At 43.9% G+C, this 23,272-nt stretch overlaps 1 protein-coding gene across 4 annotated transcripts in view; it reads left to right on the plus strand.

The window, feature by feature from the left end:
- Nucleotides 1-12,561: 12,561 nt before the first annotated feature.
- The window catches only part of fgf12a (fibroblast growth factor 12a), a 32,196-nt gene continuing 21,485 nt past the window's right edge, over nt 12,562-23,272 (plus strand). Inside the window, exons 1-3 of one of the 4 annotated variants that reach the window (XM_069684367.1) lie at nt 18,240-18,905; nt 20,264-20,311; nt 23,138-23,248. In XM_069684367.1, coding sequence (XP_069540468.1) covers nt 18,710-18,905; nt 20,264-20,311; nt 23,138-23,248 — 355 coding nt within the window. In that variant the 5' untranslated portion in view covers nt 18,240-18,709. Of the gene's footprint in view, nt 13,007-18,239; nt 18,906-20,263; nt 20,312-20,480; nt 21,320-23,137; nt 23,249-23,272 lie in introns of those variants that run through there. The other 3 variants (XM_069684370.1, XM_069684369.1, XM_069684371.1) reach the window with 3 other exon arrangements.

Genomic DNA, 23,272 nt, shown 5'->3' on the forward strand with positions numbered 1-23,272 from the left:
TTGTTTTCGATCTATTTTTGTGTGTGAAAGTATACTGAGAGCTACAAGAAACTAAAGAGTCAGATTTCTTTGCATCCTGAAGTTTACTGGGCCAATGAAGCTGATTGTGGAATAATAGTTGAGAGAACCTGAATGCAGCAGGAAGGTTAGGCCGCTGTATTGTCATTTTGTTTAGCACTTCACTTCCCTCTAGTGGCGTATTAAACTACAGATTTGTCAGATGTGGGAGGCCCAGCCTGCAAAGTCACAGTGATGTGAAGTGACGAAGTAAAGTACATCTTTTGAAGTAGTGAAAAAGTGCCGTTTCGAGGTATTTGTGCTTAACTCGATTTTTGCAGTTTTATACGTCAGCTGGACATTTCAGAGGGAAGCTTTTTGCTTTTTTTCTCCATGACATTTATTTGACACCCTAATCTGTGACTATGCAGATTAGGATTTTATATTAATAATGGAGGAGAATTGTATAAAATGTAATGAATGTGCCTTTTCCAGAAGTTAATCTTTGGAGACAGGACTTGCTTACTCATTTTCCATTCCTGTTTTTACTTGATAAAGTTTCCACACATTGCCTCAGTCACTGCAGATAGACTTCCAAAATAAAAGAAAGAAAAAGAAAAATGAATTCAGACGCTTTATCACAGAGAAAAATAAGAAGATAGGGTATTCGTAAAGTACATAATGCATTAATTTGTTTTCATTTTTAATATTATAAAAGCATTTGGTAAGCACACTTAGAGAGAAATTGGTGAAGGAGCCTTGGGGACTCTCTAAACAGTATTGATGGCCCTCTGTGTTGCTATTGGCATCTGGACAAGTTCCACAAACTTCTCCCATGCTTGCCAGTGACTCCAGAAATAGGTGAGGAAGGTAGAATTTACAGTGAGAAGGCTGCACTGCAGTGTCTGCAGAGTAAGTAGGGCTCACCTCCAAAGCAATATCTGCACTGGACTTACTGGGATACTTAAGCTACTGACAATAACGCACCGAGAAACGCTGTTATAGAGCTCGAAAAGAATAAAAGCAGTTTAGGAGAAGGTGGGTAATTAATCTTAACCGAAGCAGACAATACATCCCGTGGGACTTTATAATACAGCCTCACGCTTCTGCGAGAAAATTACATAATAAGCGGGGGGTGTAGAGGTTTCAGTACACAAAGAAAGGAGAGCAATATGCCTTTGCCACTGTAAGGACCCAAGGACACACTGCCAAGTCAGATGATATCCTATGGGTGCAGGTCCGGGGCAGGGGAGGACAGGGAGATGTGGGAGAGGAGAAAGAGGAGGGATGAAGAGAGCAGGGAGGGGTGACGGTGATAAGAGTGAGCACAGGACGGATTGAGGTGGGAAGGCCACATAGAGGGACAGGAAGAGGGAGGAGAGTGGACGAAAAGGAGGGTGAGATATAAATATTTAAGTCTCCGCTGAAGAAGGTAAAAGCTGTTTAAGATTCCAATTTTGGTAAAAGAGCAGAAACAGTGCCGCAACACAACACAACCCTCACTTATACACACAAACACGCTCATCTCTCTGAATCCGTAGAGGACTATAGGCTCCTGTCTGATCAATGCAGCAGAGGTGTCCTCTTTCAGGTCCTCTCATCGATTTGCTGTGAACCGACGCCAGGCTGGATTCGCCTGTGTCGGCAGCAGGAAAGCAAGGCCTCGGTCACATGACAGGAAGTGCGATGTTTAAGAGAAAAACTTGTCAGTCATGTACAGGTCATTCATCTAACTGCAACACTGTATAAATAGAGTGAACATTAATGCAACCCTGGCGTTCGGCTCCTGTATTTGGATCCAGATGAATGATTCCGGACGTCATTCGGCCTTGAGGCTTCTGTTTCAGAAACATCTTATACCAGCAGCACGGTCTTTTTATACCATCACATGAAACTCTAGCTGTTATCATAGCGTCCCATCAGAGTGCTGACTGGGAGATTTCTAAGACACTGATCAATGAGCCAGTTAGATAATCCCACACTGTCACTTGTTTTCTTCTTTTTCTTGCATAGATTTTGCACCTTGGTGGTTCGTGTGTAATTGTGGTATTCTAGTTATTGGACACAAAGTGGGATTTTAAATAAGAGCTTTGTTGTTTTAATTTAGGGTAAAAAAAAAAAAATCATTACAGAATAAGAGGAGCCCTTGAATAAATACAAGAGCAGCATGTCATGTCTGCCCTGGGTGTCCACACTGATTTGATTACACAACACCTGCAAGTTCCTCAAGAGCTTTGTGCACAGAGCCATCACACAGGAACGGACAGCTCATTCTGAATGCACCGTTCAGTCTGCGTGTACCCTGAACACAAAGTCTATCTTTATTCTGCTGCAGTATAATCAAATAACAGGCACAATAACGAGTCAGATGCTCAGGACACGACTATTGATCTGTGATACATTCATTAAAAATTGATGTTTCTCAGCAAAATATCGTCTGCCTTTGCTTACAGTAAAGCAACAGTGTGCAGCGTGCGGTCAGCAGGAGTGTCGGAGCTCATAAGTGGAAATGATTATGCTGTAGATGATCAGACAATGATTAGAACAGGAAGGAATAAAAGGTGTACTGGCGCTTAGCATAAGTTGAGTACACAAGCAACACTCTTAGAGGCCTACTGAGGCTGTACTGACAATTGCAATGTGAATTTTGTCTCAAAGCCTCAACACAACAGAGATTGTTGTTAATATCATTTTTGTTGGTGTTTTTGTTTTTACTTGATTATTGTTTGATCAAAATTGCAGTATGACATTTGTCGTGTTGGAGCACCTAAAGAGCTCCAGGACAAGCGTTAAATTGAAGGGATTTCTATCTATAAAATTCTGCTGTTAAAATAACATTCATCAGGGTTTATCTATATATCAGTACTGTTGAGTAGTTAGTATAGCAGTTTAGTCTGCATGATCATCAGTGAAAAATCTGCTTTACAAGAAAACTAAGATGCTGTTTACCGTGTTTCAGCACAACAGTGAAAATACAGCTCCTGACAAAAACACTTACTTTACTCCTGCATCAAGACACATTACTCACACCCTCTCTCCCCCTGCAAAACACACACACACACACACACACACACACACACACACACACACACACACACACACACACACACACACAAAGTACCAACCCTCCCTCAGTCTTTACCTGAGCACTCACTCCACCTTACTCAGACACTCTTGGGCAACACCAAGGGCTAAGCAGCACGAGCTCACTGAGTAGCTCTGCATCCGGTGTCGCTGCTGCGCGTGCCAGAAGAATCCCCAGAGGGAGCTCATTTAGCTTTTTCCTCACTTGAAACAACAACTAGCGACTTGCCTCCCCTCTGCTCGGCTGTCCCAGCTGAAGAAACGAGCGCGCACCAGCTCCACACGCATCCCCTCAGCCTACGTCGGCAGCACCTTCAACTTCTGCACCGCAAGGGGACATGGGTGATAAAAACGCCGGTAAGCAATCTCCACGTGCTTGTACATGAATAAGTTATGAGCACATTTTGTTTGGTGTTTGGTTGTTTTTTGGACGCGTTACTGCTTATTTGAGTGGATTTTTTTTGTGCAGAGGTTGCGGAAAAGAAAAATCCTGCTAACTTTGTTGTTATATGAAATGCATATAGCAGAACAGCGCATGCATTGGAGTGGGGATGCGCTTTGATAGCCTGTGCTAGAAGTTAAGACGAATTGTAGGGTACTGTATGTGTGCGTTAGGCTACAGATCCCCACATGCTTCAGTGCTGCAGCGCGGTGCTGCTGCTGTACCCCGGCTCCGCAGCTCTGTCTTCCGCCTCGACTAGTTTGCTCCCCCCGTGATGCGCCTAATTTTTAATCATTTGTCCACAATGTATTAAATAAACATTTACCTTGCATATGAATACAACTTGTGCACACACCAAGCCTGCATTACACACTTTGCAGCCCCAGTGTGGTGCATGGTAAACGGCTTTCCTTCACTCTCTCGGTGCTGTCAGCTGATTTAGACTAAAACTGCTGCCTCTCCACTTTTTTCGGTGAGATGAATGTGCTGCTGTTCCCCGAGCAGCGGCGGCAGTGTGGCCTCAACGATCAGCATGCGTGTTGTTGACAAAGCTTTTCAACTCTGCCAGTAATGGGTTATAGAGGCTGTTATTTAGAGCTACTGCTGCATGAAAACTAGATGTTACACACAGCTTATTATCTATAGAATCATGCCTCTTGTGTTGGTTGTTTTTGCAGGGTTAAAGCACAAACAAAGGCACATTCACTGCTAAAGATATATTTGGAGAAGGGACAGGATGCCCTTGTGTAAGTAGGGTAACCTTTTAGCTCATGGTCACCCTCATGTGTCTTACACAGAGTTTACAATACAGCTAAATCATAAAGTCATTGCTGACAGAGCAGAGGGGTCCTGTCTTGTTCACTTTTATAAACCAGACTTCTCACCTTCTTTAAATCCACTTTAGGGTCTGCAGACTTTATAGCCTCATCCATTAATCCCGCACAGAGAAAATGAAGTGTTCATTACCACAAATATAAAATACTTTATGTTTTCCTGTCATGCATAATGTCCTCTACAGATGTCAATATTTCCACCACAGCACAGTGTTTGCATGAGTGTATCTCATTTCAGGAGAGGCAGAGTGTAAAGTTGCTTTACAGCCTTTTATGTCTTCCAAGTTCAACAGAACTTTTAGAATCCCACATGTTCAGTTTAACTGTGTAAACACGAGACATATTAATTTCTCCAGGACAATATTGACAGTAAAAATCAGCTCCTTCAGTTTGTGTTTGGTCATATAAGCGTCACTGTTATCCACATTGAACAGCAAGTAGCAGTCTGACCTTGCAGTATGATTTATCTTACTTTAGTCTAACAGTTTTAACTCTCTTTTTGTCAAGCTTTGCTTTGTGAGTTGAGCTCTTAAACTGAACTCTTCATATGCATGTAAATCAGTCCGTTTGTGTGTTATAGTGTTTTCGTATTTGTCTGTTGTGACCTCTATAACTTGTCTCTTCTGTTATTGTGCAATGTTAGCCACACTAGTTTTTCCTCTGGGGTTTAATAAAGTCTTCTTATCTTACCTGAAGATATGTTTGCTGTCAGGCATAGTTGTAAACTGCTATCGGACCCCCAGAAAACCCCAGGTTGACCTCTTAGGAATACGTTTTGATGACTTGCTTAATTCTAATTTCATTGGGAATTTGCATCACTAAAGCCAATTACAAACTGACATGTAGATCCTTAGAGACGGCCCTGCTTTATTACCTTATCTTGAGGCTCTGTCATAAGTGCACCCTTGTGACAAAAGCTTGTTGTACAGTAATACTTAATTAGGAATAATTAGTAATTTAATTTAACAAACAGTCATCAGACTGGGGTTGTATTCTAGCATGCTGAACACAGAGCGTCACAGAGCAGGTGTATGTGGTAGTGGCATCATTCAGTTTACAACCATGTGGCAAGATAGAGCACGCTTTAAACACATTGAATGTGGTGTCGATGGCCCGGGTATCTTCCTCGCAAACTCCACTTAAGGAGGAAAATCTCTTTGCAAACATGTACACGCAGCCATTTGCGTCTCCTGCTGCTGAGTCGTTTCTCACATCTCTCTGCCCTGTCTCACCCTCCTCGTCTGTTAAATCCTCCCTTTCTCCGTCCTGCACACCACAGCAATCCCAACCTCTCATTCCTGATCCCCCTGCATATTTGCACTCTTGACTTTTGCGTGATTAAAAACCTTTCCTTCTTTCTGTCTTCTTTCTTACTCAAAGCTCAAAAGAAGTGGAAAAGCTAGCTGTTTCTCTTTTTTGTGATGCTGTTACATTATCCGACAAGCATCTCGTTGTACTCCGTTTGAGCCCCTGACCGCAAGTTTGCACACTTGCCTGTTTCTAAGAGATTTTTGGCAGCTTTACTTAATGCAACCATTAACAGTTTTGCAGTGCGGCTGATTTGAGCATCGGAGACCTTGCTGAAGCTTTGCAGAATATGAGAATGCTTTCTGACATTTCAGCAAACGGTAGTTACCATCAGCAGTGACTCAGTGCTGCTGTACAACACAGTGTACTCTGTGCTTTCCTACATGCTTTTACATGCTTCTTTTAGATATTCATCTAAGTTTATGCTGTTCCTGATTTACAATAAGCAGAAGAATGGGAAAATAACTTGTTGACACACAATAAAATATATTTTTATGTAGACATGTATGTCTTTATTTGACATGTTTCTGACTCAAGTGGTGGAAGATGTAGTCTAGTATATATATACCCAAACATCTGCACTCGAAAGTTTATTCTGGAAAGGACATTTAAGGTTTCCCTCATTTCCAATATTGTTCCAGACAAATGACAACAGCAAAGAAAACAAATGCATATAATCAGTCACAGAAACAACAGAGCAATAAAATTCATTTAAAACCGTTGCAATTTGACACACGGTGAAAGAAATCTAAACTCTGCAGGAGATTGAAGAACTTTAATCTTTGCAGTGAGTTGAAGGACACTCCAGGAGCCAGGAGCATCAACAGCAGATGCAGGTTGCCAAGTTCAGTGTACAATAGTAAAGAAGTTAAAATATGCTCAACAATGAAAAACATTAAAAGGTGGATAACTTGGAAACTCCACAAAGCAGTAATATTAAGATGGTGAGCAGTTAACAAACACTTAATCAGAATATGTTGCATGACTTTTATACGTGAGGTTTTGAATGAGTAAGTGGCTGTTTCATATGTTTTGTAATGTCTTTCTCTCTCATCATGCCCCACTGTGGGCAGCTCTGCTGACAACACTGACAAATAACTGAGTCATCCCCACAGTTATTTTAGATTTCAGTTTTTTGCAACAATAAATAGGCTACTTTTATTACAATAAATACTATTAACTTAAAGCTCCTGTGAGGAGTTTTTTTGCTGGTTATGAAGCAGACTGAAATTAATTCTGATGACTCTATATGACCTACAAAAGCAAACCAGAACATCAGCGACAGGATTGATTATTTCTATACAGTTATTTTTAATGCCTGAAACTGCTGGCGGGGGGTAGGTGTCAGATGAAGCGATTAACTGCACTTTGCTGCCTTTGTTAACATTTTCCAGAGCAAACATTTAAAGTGAGTGATCCATATGACTGTTAAAGAAAGCAGATTTTTTGTTAAAAACCACCACTTAAAGTGTAACTGCACCCACAGGTCTGAGCATGACTCCACCCACTGCACTATTTTGAAAAATGCTCAAAGTGGCCAAGGGGCTGAGAGGTGGTGGAGGGGGTGGGTGTATCCAGCAGCTCAGTGATGTCCCCTCCCCTGGCCAGAAAAAAATGGAGAGCAACACAGAGTCACACATATGCCACGGAGAGCCCATCTTTTGAAGTGGAGGACTCCTCCCCTCCAGAGTCCCCTGAAGTGCACTTTAGTATGATGGAGGACCGTGGTGGTCCTGAGCCCTATCAGTGTGAGCCGTTGGCTCCAGCCCCTCTAATGCCTGAAGCCGCAGCTTTCGGAGCCGAGGCAATGCTAGGGCAAGAGAGAATGGGTTACGTAATGTTAGCTAGAAGGCTAATATACAGTGTGCTCGAAAAAATATTGTTCACTCTAGTGAATGATGCCTCGATCAGGATTTATTTGAAGATGAGCGCAGTTTCACAGACTCCCTCTCAAAGCCGGGGCCGGGTGGGGTGGGGGGGTGGGGGGTGTACTACCCACCTCTGATTGACAGGTGTTAACATTCTTTTTTTTTAAACAATTTCATTACGTAACTTTGTCCCAAACAGTCGCCTCTACATCACCATCGGCTGGCAAGGTCCAGGGCTGATTTAAAACCGTAGATGGGGTGTTTACAGCTCAGTGACTACAGCTCAAAAAAACATGCGTAAGTGTGCAGTTACTCTGCTCAATCAGCAAAGAGATAAGAGGTACAGCTTTGTCCTCAGGGGGCGCTGAAATCGACACAAACCGAAAGTTCCTCACAGGAGCTTTAAATCAAATTGAAAAACTCATTTTATGTCAATTCATAAAGCTTGCAGTTCTGTGGATATTGTGGTTGATAGTGTTCCTGCTTGTTTCAATACTATAAATCTTAAATGTAGTGAAATATAAAATCTGAAATGCCCTTTAAATAGCTGCAGTGTATGGAAATTGTAGGTGTTGTGCATTGTTACATACCTCTGTGTTGTGCCGTTCAATCAATGCTCGGCTGCACAGCATGAATCTGTAATGCTTGTGCCATTAAAGCATTTGTTGGGTCGAATAGTTTAATAGTTTTGATATTCTGAAATACAGCAGCTTTTCTTTCTGCTGCAGAAACAAACAACCAAACATCTTATTAAGAATGAATTCATCAAACTGAATCATCAAACTAAAAGCACGCTCCTTTAATGGAAATAAATGATCTGAAGCAAAAGACGTTTAAATCTGCACTTTGCAGTTACTTTACTAAATTGGACTCCTGTTATCTTCTTTTCGTGTTTGTATAATTACAATACATTCATACACGATGCATTGTGATTGCAGTTACATTCAAAGCTGGTTTCACCTTACAAGGTGAACATTTGCAGCTCCCTGCCGTTGACATGTAGAGGAGGCTGAAATGAGAGCTGGCTTGTTTCCACTGTGTCATCACAGACACATCTGAGTTGGCTCAAATAAAGACGGGGCACGTCTTTTTTTGGACACGGTACAGTTATGACTCAAGTGGAGGGATGAAGGTTGACAAATTAGTTCTCTCAAGGTGTAATTACTCCTGGCGATTGGTTTGTGTGTGTCACTTGTTTTGTTTCAGGCCGTTTCTTTTTGAAAATCTGTCTCAGTTGTCCTCTAACTTCTCAGCCGCCATAGTCCGGATGAGAACAAGAGCAGCTGATAATAATGCTGATAAACTCCTTTCAGTCACCTTCAGTTATTTCTTTAAGCTTAAAGCAATGAGCTTAAAGCGCCCTGGGTTTGGCCTCTCAGGCTGCAGTCTGCCTCACCTTATAGGTGCAGGTGGTCTGGGCTGTATGCAGCCTGAAATAAACACCAACAGACACTACTTCATTTGGGTTGAAATTGAATCAGTTAAATATTTAGCAGGATCTAACGGCAGAATGTATTTTTGTTGTATAATCAGCTGAAATGAGGATGTTTTTGTTTACTTTGAATGACCTCTTTATGTCTACAATGACAGCAGGCCGTGTTCATGTAGGGTGGCATGTTGCGAGGCCATGTTTCTACAGTAGTGGACAAACCAGACTCTGGCTCTAGAGTGTCACTTTCACTTATTTTTGTGTTTTACAGACACTGTGGGTTCACATTTGGAAGGGGAGGGTGATCGAGCAGTTATCAACAATCTGCAACCTCTCCAATAAATTCCAAGTCTACACCCTGGCTATTAAATCTATTCTTTTTCTTTAAAGTTAATATTCTCCTTAAATACACCATTCAACACAAAGACAGATCAGTCAGAGACATGCTTTTTTTCTATGTAAAGGTGCAACATCCTCCTTCAGACGATATCGACCCTTTTATTGATCTAAGAAGCAGTTGAACAGAAGCTCATTAATGACCATGCGTGCTGCTAATATCACCTTCCTTTTCTGTCAAAGGTTAGCTCATTTTACACAGCAGTTTGCTGCTTTTTTTGCTGTGGCAATGAATCAGATATTTGAGATGATGTGTAGAAATGAAAAATGCCTGCTATCATGCTCACCTTGAAGCCGTCTGTGTTTGAAAGTCATCTGATGCCCCTCTCTACACGTGTGATTATATGTGTCAAGGACTTGGTTTTAAGAAACTCAAATTTTTCAAAGTATCCTTTCAATATAATAACACCCTGTGTATAAGCCATGTGAAAATTCTTTTGCAATCTTTTTGCCATGTAAGCCATAATGATGGAAGAGAAGATCTTTTACTTTAAAGTTCGAATCAAGTCCTTCACTATAATTTAGCTTTAGTAAAATGACAAAAGTTTTTAAAAAATAAATAAATACTTTAAGCACAAAAAAGTAAAAGTTCTCATTTAGCAGAATGGCCCACTTTAGAACAATGAACTACTGGAATATGATTGTTCATACATAAATATGTACACTACTTTAATAATGCAGCTGCAGATTGTTGGCCTTTGCCTAACCACTGCACGGTGCACGGTGGTGCAGTTGTTAGCGCTGTCGCCTCGCAGCTTAAAGGTTCCATGTCTGAATCCTGGTTCGGCCCTTCTGTGTGGAGTTTGCATGTTCTCCCCATGCATGCGTGGGTTCCCTCCGGATACTTCCTCCCACAGTCCAAAGACGTGCTCGTTAGGTTAATTGCCCGTAGGTGTAAATTTGAGAGTGAAAGGTTGTCTGTCTCTGTGTGTCAGCCCTGTGATTGACTGGCGATCAGTCCAGGGTGTACCCTGCCTCTCGCCCAATGACAGCTGGGATCGGCTCCAGCCCCCCCCTCGACCCTAAAGAGAATAAGTGGTATAAATAATGATACTGCTGGTTAGCTTTAACTTTGTTACTTTCCAACAGTGGTAAACGGTTCATATTAAAATGGTTGGGTCAGTAGATTAGATATTGTATTGTATTTTCCGTCCCTCCCTGTGCCCTCTGTTTTGTAACCCCCCCTTTTCCTCTTGTTATTGCTTTCTCTCTCTCTCTCTCCCCCCTCCATCACTGTCTCTCTCTCTCTGCATACATTTGTGAGTGGCTCTGCAGTACGACAGTATAGTGGGAGCTGAATATACAGCACCATCACCAAATCTGTGACTCTGGGTCTGATGCCAGCTCCCTCCCTCCCTCCCTCCCTCTCTCTCTCTCTCTCTTTACTCCTCTCTGACCTTTCCTTATTTGCATGGATGCTGTTGTTGAAGTATTCTGCTGACCTAAAATGTCCTTTTATGCACATTGTATACATTATACATAGCGAGGGCATGTTCCCAAGGTAGTTTGTGCCATATAATTTGTTGTTTTTGTGGTGCAAGGTTACATGAGGTGATATAAAGGTGAATGTGGGGAAATATTAGACATGCGTTAATAGTATTAGTGCAGCAGAATGCAGCAGTGGGGCCTCACAAACAATAAGCAGCAAATCTAAACTACTTACACCTAAATACTTTAAAGACTAGAGCTGATACTTTTATTTTCCTGCTACTTCTCTCTGCTTCATGCTCAAATCTCTGCATCTTATTTTGGTCTGGGTGCTTTATGTTCTGGCGCCCCCTAGAGTAGAAAGTTGCACATAGTTTTGCTTGTATTAAACCTCAGGGCAGCGCTTGACAATATGATCCATATTGCACAGTGAGGCTTCTGGCTTCTAGATCATGATCGGTAAAAGGAAATGATTAATTTAAAGGTAATACGATGGAAGATATAGCACACTTTTATAAACTTTATACATTTGGAGTCACACTTGTTGATGGGTTTGTTTTGCAGTATCTCCATGCTTAGTGTTTTTAGTTTAGCACCATAATGTAAACAAGTGTAATATAATTTCTGCGATGCTCAAACAATCCTTGTCTTATTGTTGATTCCTAATCAAGCCATATAAAACAGTTTTGTAAGAGCAGCTACTGGTGCAAGATCAAACTGATTACTTTAACTAACAATGCCACTGACCCTCACATAATTACGTATAGAAATATTGCCATCCATAGTGAAAAAAAACACATGAATATGGTTGCGATTCTATTTTTATGGTGTCGTACAAGATACTGTTTTTCATAAAGCACTTTTTAACTTTTATTTTGAAAAGTCCGCATCGGACTCAGAGGTTCCTGTGGTGCAGATTGGTGGAGTTTCCCCCACTGCAGTTATCAGGCAACTTTATATGATGTTTTATATTACCATGTACTGTCAAGGATCAATAACAACTAAAACTCAACAAAATAGCTCAAATAATGGGGCATTTTTATGCAGGCTTATTACGTAAAAGTTTTGTCACTTCAAGTTTAAGTTTTAATTCTTCTTATAACATACATTGTAATATTTCTACAGTGCAGTAGCTGTTTCTCCCATCACTGCCTGTATTGATTCTGCTCCTCATGTAGCAGTCAACAAGTCACCACCTCTTCTTTGGCTCGTGCCACATGGCAAAGCCCTGATCAAGTTTATTTATCACTCAAACATGACGCATCACATGACTACTTTACGTAAGTCCGTACACGTGCATTGGCAGTACAGGAAGCTACATAAAGTTTGAGTAGGTTTTGCTGTGTTTTCTATACACCTTTGTGTCACGCACAGCTGTCGTCCTGGTCAGACACTGAGGTGACCACAGTGACTTCCCAGCTGAGCCCGAAACTTTCCGGTAGTATCTGAAAAAAAAACCCCGGCTTTATCTTTAAAGCGGTGGGCTGCAGCTGACGTCAGCTCTGCGTTGTCCGCTTGTCCCCAGTGGATCTGGTGGGAAAAAAAGGAGAAAGAAAACTATTGGCTCCTGGGTTTCTAACATCTGTGTCGCCGGCGTCAGATCTTGCAGCCGTTGTCGCCTTAACTGTCAGCTCCGCATTACCTCACTCGTGGCCGGCCTGCCACTTCCCCCTGCAGTTTAACTTTGGCGTGCATGCTCTCTCTCGCTCCCTCCCTCCCTCACTCTCTCTCTCTCTCTCCTCTCCTGCTATTACGTCCGCTGCTGGTAAAGACGCGGAGACAGGAGGGGGGGATGTACAATTAAGAGCACATTGTAACGTCCTTGCGTTGCCTGCCGTGGCGGAAGAGGAGTGTGCCGTGAACGCGAATGACCGTCGGTGGACGAGAAGAGGATAGACAGAGAGAGATAGCACTAGAGAAAGAGAGGAAGAAAGAGAGAGAGAAAGAAGGGGGGAATCACTCAAGATGCCTCGTTTTAGCGTAATTTGTCCTGCAGACTGTGCCCTTCCGGCGTTTTGAGGGCTGCTGTGAGCCTGGCTGGCTACGCTATGCTGCCTGACCCTGCTGCTGTGTTGTGATAGCGTTTGTCCGATTGTTTGGATTGAGGAAGGCTCCCATCAACCCAAATCAATGAGGATTCTGAGGCCATTCCTTCAGAAAGGAGCGCATATGCTGCAGTGTTTCTGTGGACAACGATCGAAGTCGACCACTATCACCGACGGTGAGACACAACACATAGCAGCATAGCTTTGTAGCTACCTGCGCTTTGCATGCTTTCTTTCTTGAGTGATGAAAAAAGAAAAGGGGGAGATATAAAGAGAGGAAAGGAAGGACGGGGGAGGTAGACAGGGGGAGTGGGTTTCATTGGCCATAGGAGTATGTGAGTAACATCTTCCGAGTCTGCAGTGCTCCTCGCATCTGTCCCGAGTTTTGTGTTTGCGGATAGCTGCTGGCAAAGCAGCATCCAGCAGCCGCACTATACTCCTGATACTTTATACCAGACTGAGCTCTATATTTGCAGGCGAGCGTGTTCCAATGCTGCATCTGAAGCGGGCCAAAAAATGGACAATGCAGGGATCAAGTCATTAAACTTCAGGGGCCTGGAGAGGCAGCGTTGTTTTAGGGCCCCAAACAAGCAGCGCCGTTCAGCACCACGGACAGCGCCACATCGGAAGTGCTCCAAAACTTTTCATGTTTTAAACAGATTTAAATCAAAGCAGATAGATTGTATTTGGTTCAAACTTCCAAAAGTAAATCTAAATTTACAACAGGCCAACTGTCTCTACTCTTATAAGTTCTGCGTTGACATGAAACTTCTCATTATTTTGGGGTCCCCCTCAGTACCTCTCTGGGACCCCTAGAAGTCCCTGTGGCTTTAATTACTTTAATATATGTAGCTCTATCTACTCTTTAAGATGGCTCACTTAACTATACAAGCACTTTTTAACATGTTCCACACAGTATTGTGAAGTTTCAATGTCACACACACTCTCACCCTCCCAGCACTCAACAGTGTTTGGCAGTCAGCCTAAGACGCCAGCCATGTCCTCTAGTCATGTCTCAGCAGTTCACTGCAACGCTGCTGCTGTTCACTCATAACAAAACTGAATATCTAGTCGTTAAAAAGCATCAGTAAGTATTTCCAGAGTGAGTAAAAGAGCTGTTTTAGTGGGAGACTAATGCAACACCTTCTCCTGTCCCCTCCTCTGTCACTCGCGCTACGTCGGATCTCCTGTAGTTTGAGCAGGAGGAGCAGCTCTGAAATTCAGGGCAGACAATTAGAAACTCCATTAAGCACAGTTGATTCCTCTGAGGTGGTTGGACCAAAAGCAGCACGCACACTGGGACCTGTAGGACTCGGATATAAAGCACTACCAGTCCTTATCCTGCATCTCTGCTCGCTGTTACATGAACCTTATGACCTCAATCAAAACTTTATGAGTCAGCTTATAGATGTCGACACAAATCGATGCAAAAAAATGAATGTGATGGTTAACGCTGTGTCTGAAGCTCAACATGTTTTTGGTCTATTTCAATCTTTATTTTAAATAGTTGTGGTTCTTTTGCAAGAAACCCTAAAAAAGGAGTTTTTCCTCGTCTTTGCTGCTCATACCAAACTTTATCATGTCATCAAACAAAGGAGCTGCATTCGGATGACGGCGTGCTTTGTGGATTTCAAACACACTACCATGCTCACGGATGATTAAACAGCCACTATTAACTTATCTGAACTTGTCTGTATTGCACGTCAGCAGTTTTACACGATCGCCTCAGTATGTAAAGAGGAATCACACTTAACTTTGCAAAAGTAGGGGTGAAAACCCGGGCTGCTAATCGACCTGCATCACTCACTGTCATGGGGACTTTGGCCCGCACAAGATCATGTGAAGCAGGAAGAGCATTTCTCTCTCCGGGCTTGGGCACTGTGCCAGAATCACCTCCCTGGGACTTTCAGTGAAAGATGTTTCTGAGCAGGCTTAAATGTTTGCACCTGCTTCCCTTTGTAGTGGTGAGAGTGCACCTGGCTTTTGTTGTGTGAAAGTTAAATGTAGTACTTTGTGGATGCAGGATGGTGGGAGGCATCAAGGAGAAAACACAATACAAGAAGAACCTTGCTCAGTGATTATACTTATTTCTTATAATGGCATCTCAATGTGAAATAGTTTTAATTAAGGCGTTTTCCATCAATTACGCTTCAGGCTTCATTAAAATGACTTTTTGTACAGAGTCACTGCTTTGTTAAATGACTCTAGTCTGACATGTCGTCAATCCAAACACTTCAGGCACTACTTCTTTACAATGACTAACTTTATTTGTCTTATTTAACACTTGGTTGTCATCGCTCTGCTTGTGTTTGTCTCATATTTTTGCATAAAAGTAGAAAACAAGGCTAAAATCAGATGCTAAATTAATTTGTAATATCACACATTGTAAAATGTTGAAAAATGCATGGATCTTGCCTTTGCATTGCATTGCTGCACTACTTCCCATTTAAATATCTGCTCAACTTGACCTTTTGTGTAGCAACTTCCAGTATGCACCTTTCACATGAGCTCTAATCAGACAGTAAGCTGAGATCCGTATTGGCAGTGTAAGTGTGCTATAGAGCACTGAGAGCCACAGCATCGCACTCCGTTTGACACTCTCCTCTCTCCCCTCCTGCAGACTTGGCAACAAAGTTAAGCAGACATTAAGCCGTGAAAACTAGTTCCAGCTATTGTGAGTCACCCGATCTGTGAGGTATCTCAAGGACACGCTGGAGCGCAAACTCCCTGAGAAAGAAAACATCCACCAGTGTCTCTGAAACATATGTGCAGGTCTTTATTTGGCCACAAGGTGGCAGCAGGTGTACAGAAAAGAGTTATTCCTGTAGCGTGTGCACCTGAGGAGAGGCCCACAGGGAGGCTGCAGCTTTGGTTCAGGTTTAAGGGATATTTAGCTCATGTGCTGCAGTGCATGCAACATGGTTCATGGTGTTAGATATAAAATCAAAGCACAAGGACAGTCTGACAAAATTAGAACACAAACCTTTGCACACATTGCTTATAGTAACACAATACTCTTTCCTCCCCATGGAGTCAAACGGCAAAACAAAAGACTTTGACTTTACACTCTTTCTGTACACGATCCAGCAAACATTTGCAGAGTCAAACCCTTTTAATAGACAACTGAAATGATTGCATTATATAATCTGCAGCACATTTCGCAGCAGCAGCAGCAGTGTTTTATTGCTTGTGAACGTATCTCAGCAGGAATGAAGCGAGCATCAATTGTCTCCGGTGGAGGGATGAAGCTCAGCAGATCCTCATTAGGGACTACTTTATCTTTCCCTGACTAAGATGTATATGTCCCGTGTCTCCATGGCGCTCTACGCAACAAAGTCCCTCCGGTTTCTGGGAATTTAACTCCAAAAGCAGCGGTCATGTTTTTTATTTTTCTAAGAAATGTACAGCACACTCCTGCTTATCGCCGGGATGATTGATGTTGTATTGAAGCTGTTATTGATATTTCTTTATGGTGCGGTGAAATATTCATTTCTGCCTGTCATGGCAGCTCGATAAGAATATAAAGATAGATTATGGGGTTTGATTTAGACTCCAAGCTTTAGTTTCACACTCTTTTTTTTGTCTCTTTTTCTCTCTTTCTTTTGGACAATATGCCACATCTCTCTTTCTCTCTCACATAAAGCACCATGTATAAACACTGACAGGGCGAACCAGGGCACCAGCTCCTCACATCCAACACTTTCATCCATTATATCAGAATGTTATGTAAGGGGAGGGGGGGGACAGACAGTGGTAGTCAAAAAGAAAGCTGTCTCTCTCTCTCTCTCTCTCTCTCTCTCTCTCTGTCTTCCTCTCTCTCTCTCTCGCTCTCTTTCTCTCTGGGTTCGTTTTGGAGAGAGAGAGAGAGGATGTCAAACCGAGTCCTAGAAAAAGCCTCTAAATGTTTCATGCTGTTTCATCACGGGGAAGAGAGAGGTTTGCTGTGCTGCTGAAGACTCACGTGTTCTTCCTCCCACAGTGTGTGTGTGTGTGTGTGTGTGCGTGCGTGCGTGTGTGTGTCGGTGGTGTGTTATGTGTGGCGTGTGTGCTCCACAGCCCATGCAATACTAAACATGGAACCAGAGGCATGCTCACAGAAAGATGCTGGCACACACACACACAAGACTTATCCTTAACCACTGATGTGATCTCTTACAGAAAACACACTCACACATGCACTTACGCTCAGGTGTGCTCTGTCTTTCTCTCCTGCAAAGGGCAGTGTTGTGTCACAGTATTAGGGTTAAAAACTATCGTGCTGCTCCTGGGGATGATATTTGTAATGTTTCTGTGTATCATCGGGGTCCATTTCATTTCCATAAGCCCTAAATCCCATTCCCCCTCATGTTGTGTCACAGTCTGAGTCTTCAGTGTATCACTGGTGTTTGAGGTTCATTCTCAGTGTGCTGAAACCTGTTGCAGGTAATCCTTTTAGCCCGAGTTAATATGTTTCGTATGGCATGTGTGACCCCGGGGTTTGAGAGAACAGAATGCTGGTTATGTCCCATAAGAATGAGCTATGAGGATAAGAGTGCTGCGTAAGCTGATTAGGACTTCTCTCTTTATGCACACTGCTTTCTCTGCGGCCTCTTCGCTGACCGACGTGCCCCGTCTGAATACTGGCTTTTAAGACTGGCTTTTAATTGTAATTCAAAGAGACAAATGTGAGATCACCACCCCTTTTTAGATGCGCACAGTGTCCCAAAGGACTACATCCAGCGCGCCCCTGCAGAAACACCCACCCAGCATATTCCTTCCCTTTTAAATGTTTTATTCTTCCTGTAAATCACCTGTCGTTCCCTGTACAGCCCCCCGAGAATTCCTAATACGAACCTCAATCACGTATGATTGCGTTAAAAGAGTTGAAGAGGGAGAGAGGGGGTGAGAGAGGGAGAGAGAGGGAGAGAGAGAGAGAGGCAGGGAGAGAGAGAGAGAGAGGCAGAGGGAGAGGAGGATATGGACCGCGACCGTCCACTCTCGCTGTCGGCGATGTAACACACCGACACCGTCCATCCGGGACGCGCTGGGAATAATGCGCGAGCTACTTTATTATTTGTGCGCTACAACAGAAAGCACTCCCGCGTGCGTTCGCCTCAACTAATTGTTGCTTTTTTCAACCGACAATCCCTCCCTGCAGGCTTGAATTACATCTCTGCAGCAGCCTTGCAGAGTAGCCCTCTGCTGCTGTGGATTCCATTTTTCCGGTGCCATCATCGACGGAACCGGAGACTGGGCTCACATTTCTGGGCTCCGGGACAAGCAGCGGATCCTTTTCATTCATCTCTGCGCATGGAGTAAATAATTAGGCGGGTGGAGAAAAAAAGTTCGGATCCTTTCTCCGGCCACGCACGAGCGGCTTGTGCATGGATTTAGGTTGATGCGAATAATTAAACGGCGTCGGGAAGCCTGAGGACAGGGCTGCTGTGCAGATGAGGATTACGAAGTCGTGCTGGCCAGACGCGGCACTGTTCACCTGGAATACCTGAAGCTGTCCGATGCCACGCAGCTGCATCAACTTATCGACACTGTTGCATGTATGCACGGCTCACATGTCGGCCCCTGTGGCCTGTAGCCCGTAGATTTATGTTTTATATAAGATCGCTGGCTGTTGATTCGAAGCCCTGAGTGCCACAAACTCGCAGCAGCTGAATTTCACGCTTCTGTCCCCGCAAGAGGATGCAGCCTGAGGCGCAATGATGTCCGGAACTCGGTGGATTTTCTGATCAGGATGACATTTGGTTAAAAAAAAAAAACAACTTCGTGGACCGAAACACACAATCAACTCTGTCCCCTTTTTATTTTTGCGCCAAGAAGCTGCACCAACATCCCGCCTCAGCCGAACCAGACTCTCGGTTTTTCTAGACTCGGTTCGGGGAGACATGGCCGCGATCGCCAGCTCCCTGATCCGGCAGAAACGCCAGGCGAGGGAGTCGAACAGCGACCGGGTCTCGACTTCGAAACGTCGCCCCAGCCCCAGCAAAGACCCCCGCTCTCTGTGCGAGAGGCATTTCTTGGGGGTCTTCAGCAAAGTCCGTTTCTGCAGCGGCAAGAAAAGACCGGTTCGGCGGCGACCAGGTCAGTCATGTAGATTTTTTTTGAACAGATGTGTGTTATGTGTGCGTATGGAAGCGGTTCTCCCCCAACCCCCCACTCCCCCTACCCCGCCCCTCTTTGGAGCAGAGGCATTATACTGCAGTCTGAACCGGAGGAGAAGGTAGATTTTCTCCGCGGTGCGAAAAATCCACCTGTTCCATTAGGTCTTCTTGTTGTCTGTCGATCCACTGCACGACACAAACCTCCTCCATATAGAGGCGCAGGGCAGCCTTAATGTATAGGAAATGATCTATATGCTGTGACGTTACCCCTTTGGCTTTTTATTGTGATTGTGCTCTGATCAGAATAATCAATCACCCTGGAGCAAACTGATGCCACTGTAAAGCCTGTGCAGGTTTTGTTCCAACAGCCATTTAGTATATGTAAGCCTTTGATTATGCACACTTAAATTTTGCACCCCCTCCCTTCCCCACCTCTCCATGCACACACACACACACACACACACACACACACACACACACACATACACATACACATACACAAGTTAAATACACTCAAAAAAAGGCTGCTTTAAATTGTCTTATTCAATGTAACGGCAGATTAGAGGGTACATGAGGGGAGATAAGTTGCACCGCAGTGCACCAAGGCTCTTTTCAGATTAAATGTTTTAATGGTTAAATGTTTATTGCAGAGAGGGAGCTTTACTGCAGTGAAGGGAGGTCTAGCTGTAGTGATTAAGAGCTACTCCGGCTGTATTGATAGACACAGGCTCCGTGCCTGCCTACTACACTCTGTGGTAGAGCCTTCTCCCCCCCACTTTTTTTCCCCCCTAGTCCTCCGGGTCTGTCCTGCACGGTGCACAGATAACAAGCCGGCGGTGCATGTCGCCCCTCTGGAATCCACGAAATCAGTGGTGTGATGAATGACAGTCTCTCAGTCCTGCAGACAGACTGATGAGGAATGAGGCAGACGGCTTTTTTTTTTAAAGCAGGAAGCGAGGACGAGGGAGATAGACACCCACCCAGACAGCAAAGACAGACTAAATTAAATCCCTGTCGTCGTGCAGCCTCAATGATCCTAGCGCCCAAAACTGCCACAAAATGCCTGATTAAAAACCTAAGCAGACAGACAACGAGCCCGTCAGGCCTCCAGACACTCTTTGGCAGGTAGGTAACTCCCTTCAAATCACACATACACGCCCAGACAGAGAGACAGATGCACTATTTCCTCTACTCAATCACCCTTATATGTCCACTGATGCCTTGCCATATCTTTGCATATAAACAGCCGATTACGCTGGAGACTTCATGAATTCTGCCTGTTTAAAAGACTTGTTGTTTTTCCTTCTATCCTCCCCCCTCCCCCCCCAACTTCGTAAGATGCACCCTCGAAACCTCCACAGGTGTCCCATAAGGGCTGCAGGCTAGGTCAGTAGCTCAGCCTCCATCCGTGTGTGCTGTGTTTTTTCTTCTCGTCTCCACCCCCATCTCGCGCCCATGTCGACTTCCCCCTCGGCCAGGGAGGGAGGGAGGGAGGGAAGGGGTGGGACAGAGAGGGAGGGAGGGGCGGGGGGCTTTAACACCTGTCTGACAGCCGACAACCCCTCTCCCTTGCTGATTTTCTCTCTTTTTTCTCTCATCCCTCCTTCTTCTGTGTGGCTTTTCGTGGATTTTTTAAGCTTACTTTCGTAGCTGTTTTCTCCTCGTAGCTAAAGCCACGTCGTTTGTCGCTCCTCCTCTGTCCCTCTCTCTCCTCTCCTCGTCTTTGGCTCGGCCTCCTCTCATTTTTGTCTCTGCCTCATTCTCCTCTTTTGTCAGTCGCTGTCGGATCAAGTCTTTATCCTCGCTCCTTGTTCTGTGTCTGTAAATATGTGTCAAGTACTCCTGTGTACGTGTAGTAGCGGCTCTTTGCTGTAACTGTATACTGGTGATATGATGTGTTTCCTCCTGTCAAACACTATATCAGAGCAGGTGATCATTCACCATTTCACGGTCATGACGCCATTTGTCGACGTTCCCTAAATGTTTTTGTCCTTCTGTATTGGTATGAAGTAAATTTATTGACGTTTTAATGGCCCGTGCACACACACACACACACACACACACACTACAGGATGATCTGCTGTATGTTGCCTCTGAGGAACATGTTTCACGCACAAACAAATGTTGTAAACCCTGGAGGTTAGACCTGCACAAACACACGCACACACAGAGCACACACACACTCTCTGTTAAATGATTGGAACTGATGAGCCGTCAGCGGCTGCTCCGGCCCACATTGAGGCCTTAATTTATGGAAGTGTAGTTATCACATGTAATTTACTGATGTGTACACTCTCATGTGCTTTCACACACACACACATCCTCCTAACCCTGCCTGTGATGGATGATGAAGGGGCCTGTCCCAGGAATTGATGGCCCCACCCCAGGGGGTAGGTGAGTTGGGGACTGATGGTTAGATTGATGTACAGTTGAGGTGAACTCTCTAGCTGAGGTCACTGTCCTCACTTTCTTTGAGCTTTCTTTCCTGCACACGCTCTTCTTCTGTAGATTATAAATAGATCCTTTGTACCAGTAATTATAGCAGTGATCAGCTTTAAGTAAAGATTTAACATCTGCTCGTACTGTTTAAGACGCATCTGGCTAAAACTTAGATTTTTTTCCTGGAGTCTTTTCCCTCCAAATCATTCGGGGTTTCACGCGCCCGAATGATCCGCACATATTTGCACGACCTCAAAGTTTTCTTACGACCTTGGGCGGACAAACAGGCACACTCATGTTCCTTTACTCCAACCGTTGTGAGCGCTTTAAAGCCTTTGCAGTTCCTAAATGTTTTTTTTTTTTCTGGCACAAAAGCTGAAACTGAGCTCGAATTCAACTGTGACAAACACATAATTTGTTCCTTTTGTCAGGCAGAATAAACAAAGGATTAGTAACATCCAGAATCTGAGTTGCTGTCTCATTTCAATGGAGCTTGTCTCCAAATCTCTGCCAGTGCAAACACGACACGTTTCTGCTCAGCTGTGGCGCCTCGTTGTACAGTAAACCTTTGTATAAATACGACTGAAGTAGTAACAAACTAGTTTTGTTAATCCCAAACGTCTTAACCCGACTTTAACAGTGATGCAAACAAACTGATTTATTAGACGCACCATGGAGACAAAACGTACCTTTCCCCCTCAGTTTTTTAAACACCATTTTTTCCTGGCTCTGCCTGAAGCCGAGGTCTTCCTTGCCCCGAGCTAATCCGTGTTTCCACCTGCTCCCCCTGAAGTGTTGAGCGCTTCGAACAGCACGCTGGCCGGGCGCCAAATGTCACAGCCTCAAAGCTGTAGGTCTGTTCAGGGTTATGGGAGTGGGGTAAAAAAAACTCTGGAAAGTTTAGGTCAGTTTCCTTTTTAAAGGTCGGAGACGAGCACAGGGGATCCCATGGGAGAATCTGTTGCCTGTAAAGTCTTGGTGAAGAGAGAGAGAGATATATCAACACAAAAATGCAGTTGCTTCATACCAAATAAACCCATCGGCATGTCAGTGTAACATCGCAGGAAGAGTTTACAGAGTCCCAAATGATGCAGCCAGTTCTCTACATGTAGTAAGATATCATGAGCGATCTCATCGTAAGGCCTCCCAGTGGAATCACTTTGGGATTTTTGTCTCAGATGACTCATCACAAGTGTCCATCATAGTGGTGTTAATATTCAGTAGCTGGTAAGAGTTAAATAAAGCACTGAGGAGCTGTAAGTTTAAGTTATGTTGTTAGCAGAACTCTGCGGAGGCTGGAGTGTCCCACAAGAACAAAAGGACTTTTTCACTGCTCATTTTCTGAATGGTTACTTATAATGGAGTACTTAATTGATAGATTTAGAGATTCTTTCATTAAACGATTATTTTTTAAATTCAAAATATTCAATTAAAACATTTAAATGTTAAAAATGCTTCATTAAGCAACTTAAAGGGTAAAAAGTCTATTTGTTCTGCAGGTACACTCGATCTTCCACAGCCAACTTTTTTTAACTAACTGAACCCCGTACATATATGTTTGTGAACATTTGTGTGTAAAACATTTCAGCAGTGAGTGTGCAAACACTGAACGCACAGGTATCAGCTCTTGTGTGTTTCTGTCACACTTATGAGAATATCCTTCTGACATACTCTTGGTGGGGATGGGGCTGTGGTTTTGGCCTACGGCTTGTGTGTGTGCGCGTATATGTGTGTGTGTGTGTGTGTGTGTGTGTGTGCGCGTGTGTGTTCCAGAGCCGCAGCTGAAAGGCATCGTGACACGACTGTTCAGCCAGCAGGGCTTCTACCTGCAGATGCAGCCGGATGGAACCATCGACGGCAGCAAGGACGAGAACAGCGACAACAGTGAGTGGGGCACTATGGGAGCTA

This window comes from Semicossyphus pulcher, unplaced genomic scaffold (genome assembly GCF_022749685.1).
Source record: "Semicossyphus pulcher isolate SPU_LCO1_2020_fin unplaced genomic scaffold, fSemPul1.0.p SCAF_7, whole genome shotgun sequence".
Taxonomy (NCBI): domain Eukaryota; kingdom Metazoa; phylum Chordata; class Actinopteri; order Labriformes; family Labridae; genus Semicossyphus; species Semicossyphus pulcher.